Below are 10079 nucleotides of genomic sequence, written 5' to 3'. Positions count from 1 at the left end.
TTTTTAAATCGATGCTGTTTTTCATCAATGAAAAAATAAAAAATATATTTGGAAATCGAACATGAATAATTTTTTTATGGTATATTTTATGGTATATTTTAATGGTATATTTTATGGTATATTTTAATGGTATATAAATTTGTTCATCTTTGCTGTTAAAGATGAAATAACCAAGGCCCAGACATGAATGTGTTATGAGATCAAACTTTATTATAGCAAGCGCTAACACGTGAGACTGGTCTCAAAGGGAAAAACTAACTGACTAATCGCATCCGGGGTTTTACCCTTGGCGGCCCTCTCCTCATATAAGGGGAGATAATCACTCTTTCCTGGGGCAGGATAAATGGGATGGGATGTTAACACTTCCCCGCTTTCCTTTCTTGTGCTGATGAAAGTTTTCAGGAGACATCATCAAAGGGTTATCTGCAGGGAAAGGGAAAGAAAAAGAAGAATTTAACAAAATTATGTGACACTGTGTTTTAAGGATTAGAGAGATTGTTCCTTGGGTTCAGGTGTGAATCCTAGAATTTTAAAAGAGGGGACTCCCTTTTTTGTTAAGCCATCAGCAATTTGTTTGTCAGTGGGTATCCAGGATATCTCTGCAATTTCTCCTCTGTCAACCATTTCTCTAAGGATGGCCATTTCAATTCTTAGTCTTTTATCGAGGATTTGTGTGGTAGAATGCACTGCATCATACAAACAGGAATTGTCTGTTTTGCATGTTATCTTGATGTTTGTAGTGTGATCTTCCATTTGCAGCAAATCCAGTATCAATTTTCTGTAATAATGGCAGGCTTCAGTAAGATCAACCATGGCCAGAGTCTCCGCAGCAAGCGTGCTTTTGACTATTCTTTTGATGCGTTTAGATTGCCAGGCTATTGGCATGTATTGGTTATTACTACCAACCAGAAAAATAATGTAGCCACCTTGTGATCCACCGTCAGTTAGGTTAGCAAAGGATGCATCACTGTATGCTATAATTTGAAGCAATTTAGGGTTTCCAAGATTGGGAATATGGATTTGGGATTTCTCCTTTTTTGCCTTTTTGATAGTCCTATTTATTTGTTTTATACATTCCACATTTTCTTGTTTTAATATGGAACTCAATGCACTGACATCAAAACTGAGGTCAGGTCTAGTTTGAGTGGCTAGCCAGTTGAGTTGACCGATTAGCTGTCTGGCCTCGGAGATCTCAGTGGATGTCAGCTTGTCTTCCAGCCTTCTTCCATTCTGCAGCGGAATGTGTCTGAGTTTCTTTGTGTATTCATCTTGTCCAATATTGATGTTACTATTGGATTTTTTTATTTCTAATCCAATATATTGGAACTTGGCAACTTCTTCAGATTTCACTTTGAAAAGTTTACGAAGTTCATTAATGACTTTGTTCTCAAAGGTTTCTGAACCAGCAAAGCAGAAATCATCGACATGAGTGGCAATTATGCCTTGAAGCTTGTTTTTGAAATGCCAAGTGAAAATAGCCTGGTCATATTTTGATGGTGTGGCCCCTAGCTTTACTAGTTTCTCTCTAAGTGTTAGGTACCAGGATCGAGATGCATCTGTTAGACCATAAACACATTTGGATAATTTCCAGATGTAACCAGGGGATACATTGGCTTCTTTGGGAGGAAGAAGGTAGACGGGTCGATCTAATTGCTTGCTTTGTAAAAAAGCAGTTTTGATGTCCATGGATTTGCATACCCAACCACTTGCTGATATAACTCCTAAGACTGATCGTAAACTTTCTTTTGAACATGTTGGGGAGTCATTTCTAACATTGCAGGCATCTTTATCTTGAAAGCCTTTCGCAACAAGTCTGGCCTTAAAGGTTTGTTTTCCATTCAACTCCTTGTTGGTGTAGACCCATCTTGTGCATATTTTTGGTTGACCTTGATCTAATACTTGTGTGTAGACTTTGTGTTCAACCCAACTTTGGAGTTCTCTCTTTTTGGCCTTGTCATATTGGTCATTAGAGGAGTCAGTCATTAGATTTACCTCCGTGGCTTCATTAGTGAGGGGTCGGTCATCTTTGTTTGTCTCCCATTCCAAGACCCCATTCTCAAAATCTAGCCAGAATGGGTCACCTTCCTCCATAGCAACGTTCATTTAATATTTATTTTTGCCAGTGGCTTTACCAGCTCTACTGATCACATTCAATTTTCTCCATTCTTGGTCTTCATCATTGGTGAATTTGCATATTATAGTTTGGCCTGGTTTAGGCAGTTGTACAGATTTGGTGGCCACTTTGGGTAACGTGTCACATTCATTGGCCTCATTCTGCTTAGGGTCATCAATTTCACTGCCCTCATCTATTGGCACATAACCACTTGTGGTGGCATTGTTGTGCCTCTGAGGTTTTGTTCGTACACTGGTGTCTTGGTGTTCAGAGGTGTTGTGGTATGTGTCAGGATATGGAATTAAGCGTGAAGGATGCACTCTAACGTATGTGGCTCCATGTTTGACTAGTACTTGTTTATGTTCCCAGCCTATGACAGCACCGGGACCAAGCCATCGATCAGATTCATTTCTTTTAAAAAGGACAAGGTCACCATTCTTGTATTGATCAATTACACTGGTTCTCACCTGATGACGGAGAGCTCGTCTCAATTTTTCAGAGGCTTCACACTCTATGAAACCTTTTCTTGCAGCATGCATGGCATTGAGGTTGTGAGCAACAATTTGACTAGTACTCACACCTTCTAGTGCAGGAAGTTGATCATTCAGGAGAGAAGGCAGGTTGGGATTTTTTCCAAAAACCAGTTGGTTAGGGCTATAGCCGTGTGAATTGTGAAGTGCATTCTTGGCATTGACCGCCCATGAGAGAGCAACATCAAAGTTACACCGAGCATCTTCTAAAGTCTTCTTGACCATTTCTCCCAGAACACCATTGTGCCTTTCATTCAATCCATTACTCCAGGGGGATTGTGCAGCAGTGGTACGGACTACGATATTCAAGTTTTGAGCCATGTCTCGGAAGAATTGATTGTCAAATTCCCGGCCATTATCAGTAAGAAAAGCTGCTGGAGCACCAAAATATGCAATCCAGCGTTTGAAGATGGCAGTGAGTATATCAGAGCTCTCCTTACTTGTAAGCCTAACAGCGACACTATATCTGGTTGCATGGTCCACCAAGTGTAGTACTTTATGTCCATTAATTTCCTTTATGTCCATGGCTACAGTCTGGTTAAAATGAGTTCCTAAGGGAAATCCTACAACAGGTCGAGGTGCAGGTTTTTTATACCTGAGGCAGGTCTGACAAGCAAGAGGAACCTTCCTCAGTATATCCATAAATTCAGCATCTTTTAAACCAGAGCTTTTGACAAGATTACACAATTTTTGTGCACTGGGATGGCTGAATTGTCGATGTAATTTGGTAGCAATTTTTAATTTCTCGACTTTGCTCTTTTTATTAATTTTGTTTAAAAATAAAATATATCGTAACTTACCCCGGTCTGGTGGAGGTGTAGATATAGGGATGTGGTAGTGGCCAGAAGTGGTGCACAGCAACCTTATTTTTTTTCCAAACATTTCCGCTGTGTCATCATTAAAGTTTAGGGTTGTCTGGGCTCTTTTCATGGCCATCTTGCTTAGTAGCAAAGGGATATCAGCGTCAACAACATCACTCATTATTTTAATGTTCATCTTTGCAATGACACATGGCAAAGTTACCTTTTGTAGAGATTTTATTTTCATACCATCTCCAAATTTAAAGTATTTTGTGCCCTCATCATAAAGAATGTCTTTTTTTGAGTCCTCGGACAAGGTTTCAAGAAAACAGTCCAACCATTTCTTTCCACATACCTTCGCTGACGCACCAGAGTCCAAAATAGCACAATTTATGGTTTCTCCGAAAAGCGAGTTCTCCGACTCCCGTCGATTAAGCAACACTATATTAGCGATGTCTTCACAACTGCCGGAAATATCGTTTTTATGTTCATTTAATAATACCATATTTTCTCTTGAATGGTGATTATTTTGGGAATAAGGACACTTTTTGGCATAGTGAAATTTGCATCCACAGACGTAACAAACGGGAGTCTGACTATTCGAAAAATTTCGATTGGGGTAGCGGTTATAATTGTGTGGCCGGCCTCTGCCATTATTTGTGCTGCTACTACGCGTGAAGTGAGGGGGAGAGGCAGGCTTATACGCATGACGTCGTCTCGTGTATAGTATTTCACTGTTGTCCTGTGTCTGTGTGTCTGCCTCACTAAAAAAATTTTTTTTAATTGTTGAGCCATATCTTTTAGAGTGAGGTTGTTTATTGTCGTGCGTATTAATCTCTCGTTTTCGGGGTTGAGATTGGCAGACTTTAACGCGCGATAGGCTAATACGGGTTCTGGTAAAATTATTTTAAATTCCCTGAGTTTCGCTACGTGCCTGTCGAACTGGATTAAGTAGTCATTTATGGAAGTGTTAGGTTCACGCTGATAACTTTCAAAGTTCTTGTAGGATATGAAAGCAGACTGGTTTTTATCCTGAAGAAAAAGTGTATCCAGCTTTTCGACGAGATTGTCCATTCCTTCTTCGGCATTCAGTAATGAAATGTCCATTTCTAGTACAGCAGCGCGAGACTGTCCAGTGAGCGAAAGAAATACAGCGGGAGCTTGTTTTGAAGGCGGAATGTTCGTTGCTATCTTCCATAGTTCAATTTCTCGTTTCCATGAATCGTAAAATTCCGGGTTTAGTTGTGGTGGTTCAAATATTCTGGAACTCATTATGTTTTTTTTGTTTTTTTTTTGTTTTTTTTTTATCTTCGTACGCTCTGCTACCAGATGTTAAAGATGAAATAACCAAGGCCCAGACATGAATGTGTTATGAGATCAAACTTTATTATAGCAAGCGCTAACACGTGAGACTGGTCTCAAAGGGAAAAACTAACTGACTAGTCGCATCCGGGGTTTTACCCTTGGCGGCCCTCTCCTCATATAAGGGGAGATAATCACTCTTTCCTGGAGCAGGATAAATGGGATGGGATGTTAACATTTGCATCTCACTAATAAAAATCATTGCGTAACCTATATTACTTGTTTCTTCTTTGTTAGAACAAAAATATAATTTCTAAACCAAGTAACTGAAATAATTATGAGTTCAGAGTTAATTAAATTTGTTTATGCACGGTTGGTTTTACAATCTGTTAATATTAAAAAAAAAAAAAAGTTTTAGTTTATAATTCCATTCAAATATTTTGAATTGAAAATAGGTTTCTGGTAAAGTTTATTCAAGGATTTAGTTAAAATTCAAATGTTTAGTTATAGGAATTAATAATTGATAGGTCTTAGAATAAAAAGAAATTTAATTAAAAATAATTTAAATATTACCTTTTTTCAAGCTACAAATTAATATATTGAAAAATATTTTTATTAATTTACTTGGTTTCATCGAATTAAAATATTTTTCCATAAATAAAAATTGAATATTTTGTAATCTTATGATTAAAAATAAATATATTTATTTAAAAAAATTTTGAATTTAGTTTATTTCATGTAAAACATTAACATATTTCAATAATGCCTTTTTATTAATTGGTTAAAAACAAGGATATGTTTTTAATTAGCTGCTTCCATAGTTATCAATAACTTATTGTTGTAAGTTTTCTGGCCTTCACATATATTTTTTTTTATATATATATGAAAATTAAATGTCTTTTTTATCATTTATTAAGCGAAAGGTAAGACTTTTACTGTTATATTTCACTTGACTAATGATTGAAACAAAACTTTAACAAGGTACTATGTTTATTTGTATGAGATCCCCCCCTATATATGTATTGTTTTATAAAGCCTGTTTTCCATATATTTATGGCACCATTGTAATTTTTTCACTTTTTAAGTTTTGACACGTGATCCTGAATAACTTCATCGAAATGACATGGTACCAGAGCAACAGTTACTTGCTGGACGACTCTAGCATTGGCTTTTTTATAGCTTTGAACAAACTCATTTTAGCTGTAGGTAAGCCAAACTAAGGCATTAACACTATTCTTGAGCACTTCTGTGCATACTTGTCACATTCCTCCTTGATCTTGAGATCATACAAATGGCAATGCTGGGCAGGCCGTTTTTTTTTTCCTGGTACTTCGCCTTAACGGTACAGTTTCAGGAACTTCCTTAGTGGCGCTTTCATCTGTCACATCATTGCACTCCTTCTGTTCTAGACCTTTGGGTGCATCACTCTGAGCAGCTTTCTTCATGTGGTCGATCGTATGGTAATAGGGTTTCACCACATTAGAAGGTAGTGTTGTCATCGATGAAGCAATCATTTTGGCATGCTGGATGTACATCTTTTATATGTTGTGGTGTTCCATTAACTGAGATTGTTTGCTATTGATTTTCATACCTGTGCTGAACTGAATTGTACACTTTCCCTGCGGATTCTTCGCCCAAACAGAATCTCCTTCCTTGTACAAACTAGAAACTGCATTGTCGGGCACCTCAACTTCATCAATACCCTTGACACAATCCTATATGTGTATAGTACATTCGTAGGTGCAGTTGTAGTCGTCTTGTAGGCATAACGTTGTGCCAGTACACTGCCTTCAAGATGGCTTGTCACTGTGCTTTATTATGCGATGGAACCTCTTGATTATTCCATTTCCTGATAGCACGTGCATACTCCATATCTGTGTAAACTCAGCAAATCTCTTTCCATAAGCAACAAAATTAGTGACCCCCTTTCACAAAACACAATTTTCAATTGCTTGATGATACTAGCAGAGTCTTGTTGGTGCAACTGCTTCCAGATGGTAAAACGGCTAGGGCCACAGTCTATCAATGTCAGGTACAGTTGAGTGTCGGAATGGATTATATCTATAGCAATCCTGCTCCAGTTTTCTGTGACATTAAGCCTATCTGGCTTTCAATGCACAGGGGCGGGATCTATGGATTGGCATTCTTTGCAATTCCCAACCATCGTCTGCACCTCAGCTTCAGTTATTACTCGGTTATCGTGAGACTTAAAGAGCCTCACATCAATCTTCTGTGGATATTCTGAGGCCAACTCTTGGAGCATAGAGAGGCGACGCCTAATTAACATTTCAGAGGCTGCTTTGGTGAGTACTCTCATCTGTCTAGACGATGTTTCAGTTATCCACCAATATACACATGCAGAGTCCTCTCATAAATGAATGGTTTTGTCTTTCCACTGCAATGCAAGGTGTTAACCTTGCAGAACAACATCGAGCTCAGCCAAGTTATATATTAATTATATGCGTGTCCTCATGTACCACTCGGAGCTAGCTTGTGTCTTCCATCATGGAACCGTTGCTTTCTAGAAACACACCGGTGGCAACAGAACTAGTGTCTACCCACACTGTAACATCTTGTCCACAGGTACACCAGTCACCTTTTACTGGGCTACTCCCAAACAAATGTTTTCGATCATCCATGCTAGAAAAGGGTCTTACACGTTGTTATCCCATCCAGTTGTCACAGTATTTGCCCTTCGTTTTACAAAGCTGTGGTGACATGTAACTAGTTACAACCGGGAAATGGCCAGTCAATTTCCTGCACACTGAAAATACAATTCAATGTCTGTGTCTATCGGAGACTACTGAAAGGTCACTTCCATGCTGCCATAAGTTTTCCTTGCCATGTAATCTTAACACATGTGAGCCCATTCTCAGCTGCTCTAAGGGCTTGCTTGTCAGATCAAACTTTTCCAAATGTTCCTTGGGTTGCTGAACATACTCTCCTTCACAAAAATGTTGTCAATATAAGAAGACATACTTGCATTTATGATCTTAGCCTAAGGACAGCATTAACAATGGCCTGCATTATTAAAGGGGCGACATTGAGCTCAAATTTGAGGCGGGTAAGACAATATTGTTATCTCTTAATCTCCACTGTTTGGAATGGCCAAAGAGATTTATTGACATGTACTTGCAAATAGGCTTAGTATACGTCTGGCACTACAACGTTTGGGCGTTACTCTTTCCATTCCCTTAATTTTTGCAAGCAAACATCTACATTGGCCATATACACGTTCACATACTCATTTAGCTACCGATAATCCATGATCGGCCAGACCTTCTGTTTGTTTTCTTGCACAGCAGTCATGAGGGGGATTAGATCCTTTGGGGGGATCGAATCCATCCTTCGGATACAGCCGTTATTGATCCACACTTGTAATTCATGCTCAACTAAATATTTTTTCGTTAATATTTTTAAATATCATTTGATTATGTATTTGAAAAAAATTATTTAAAATATAGTTTAAAAATTTTTGGGTGGAAGCAATAATATTTGTATTATTTTTTCAAGAAGTTGTTGAGTTTATGAAGTAGATTTCCTGCTCAAAACAGAATCACAAATAAATTGAGAAAAAATAAAACCATATGAATACATTATAACGAATACATATTTTATGAATCAGAGGATTTTATTGTGACATTGATTTCTCCAATATCCTCTTAACAAGAATGTTTTCTAGAAAGAAATCTAGTTCTTAGAAGAACCGATATCGTAATTGTGCTGTTTACCACTTAGCCACTGTCAATTATAGCTAATTTAAAAGAGGAAATTACTTTATAATCACCTTCTATGGAAATATATATAAATGAGAGACAGAAATTGAAGTGTGTTGAATAAGGGATATAAATAAATGGAAATGAGATTCCAAAATATGGAAAGAATTACTGGAAGCCAAGTATTTTAGTTGGAGGTAAAACCAAACAACTTAACACAGGCATTTTTCTGTGTCTCGGTGACTATTTATGCTAATAGTCAGAGATTTTTTGGAAATCAGGCTCCAAAGTTAAACTTTACCTAAATAGTCATAACATTTACAGGATTTGAAAAACGGTTTTTTGTGATTTTTTAAAAAACTAGGCCCCAAAGTTAAACTTTACCTAAATAGTCATAACGTTTACAGGATTTGAAAAACGGTTTTTCGTGATTTTTTAAAAACTAGGCCCCAAAGTTAAACTGTAACATTTTAAAATTTGAAAAAAAAAAAAAAAAAACGTTGTTTTTTTTCTTTTTTTAAAACAAGGCTCCAAAATTAAGCTGTAACATTTTAAAATTAAAAAAAGCTGTTTAATGTTGATTCCATTGCGATAACACTGGACAGCAATGATGTCGCTTTAACTGGGAAAAGTGCATGTGTTTTTCACTGTCTATTAGTCATTTTGTTTTTAGATTCTTTTCAATTTCTTTATTTTTTTATGAAGATCATGGTTGCAGAAAATTGACTGAAACTGAATTTTTTTTTTTTTTTGCCAATCTATTTTCATGTGATCAATTAACACTTAATTGTAATCTTGTGGTGGATTTAGGCAAAATCTAGTTACTGACTCAACTTTTGAACAAGACAAAAACTGATGTTTTGTTTTTGTATGCTTTTATAAACAGCCGGAAGATGCCAAAGTGATTATTCAATCAAATAAAAAAGAAAAAAAGAAAACTTAAATTGATTTTATGGCACACAAAAATATCCTGGCAGTGTTTGGACTAACTCCAAAAGAAAATCTATATAATTTGTAAAAATGATTGCAAACATTTTTCAGAAAAAAACTAAAAAAACGTTATTCTATTAAAAAAAAAAAAAAAAAAAATTTTTACTTGGGACCCACCACTTACCAAGACCCGAAAGCCACTCGAGGATATGGGTTAATGGCTGTAAAGTGGTAGTGTAGCAATCTTTAATAGTATAGGTATTGTTCAACATATCATTTTGAAAAAATGACTGCAAAACTTTTTCAGAAAAAGAACGTTCTATTTTCTTTCATTTTTATTACTTAAGAATTTTGGAAAATAACTACAAACTATTTCTCTACAAAAATAAAAGATAAATTAAAAAAATAAGCATAGTTTCATTTTCGTTAAAATCTTCACTTCATCTATACATTGGAAGATTAAAAAGATTTTTGTATAAAAATGAAAAAACTTAACTGTCTTGTGAAAAAAAAAAATAGTACAAATCATTTCATTAATTTTATTTGACAAAAATAAACATTTTTTTATGAAAAAAAAAATGTGGGAATGGTTCTCTTGCTTTAAAAATTGTTTCATTAATTTCTTCGGTTGGAATACTACATTTGATTGTAACAGGGTCGTTTTTATTCAGACTTTTCTTGCCGTTTG

At 36.2% G+C, this 10079-nt stretch overlaps 1 protein-coding gene across 1 annotated transcript; it reads right to left on the bottom strand.

Moving 5' to 3' along the window:
* Positions 1-278: 278 nt before the first annotated feature.
* Positions 279-4715, bottom strand: LOC145283906 (uncharacterized). The gene is made up of 3 exons (XM_080133007.1): positions 4378-4715; positions 3444-3907; positions 279-423 (listed from the first exon to the last, which is right to left on the bottom strand). Exons 1-3 carry the CDS (start codon positions 4713-4715, stop codon positions 320-322), a joined length of 906 nt encoding a protein of 301 aa, XP_079989133.1. The 3' UTR covers positions 279-319.
* Positions 4716-10079: the final 5364 nt, after the last annotated feature.

Source organism: Euprymna scolopes, chromosome 8, assembly GCF_053919585.1.
Source record: "Euprymna scolopes isolate OS-2025 chromosome 8, ASM5391958v1, whole genome shotgun sequence".
NCBI lineage: Eukaryota > Metazoa > Mollusca > Cephalopoda > Sepiida > Sepiolidae > Euprymna > Euprymna scolopes.
Note: the sequence above shows the minus strand (reverse complement) of the source record. Positions and strands in the feature narration are given on the sequence as shown.

Coding starts and splice junctions, on each gene's coding strand:
- LOC145283906 (XM_080133007.1), bottom strand. CDS start 4,715: ATGAGTTCCAGAATATTTGAACCACCACAACTAAACCCGGAATTTTAC. Junction 3,908..4,377: donor TACTTAATCCAGTTCGACAG/GCACGTAGCGAA, acceptor TATTTCCGGCAG/TTGTGAAGACATCGCTAATA. Junction 424..3,443: donor TACACCTCCACCAGACCGGG/GTAAGTTACGAT, acceptor CTTTCCCTGCAG/ATAACCCTTTGATGATGTCT.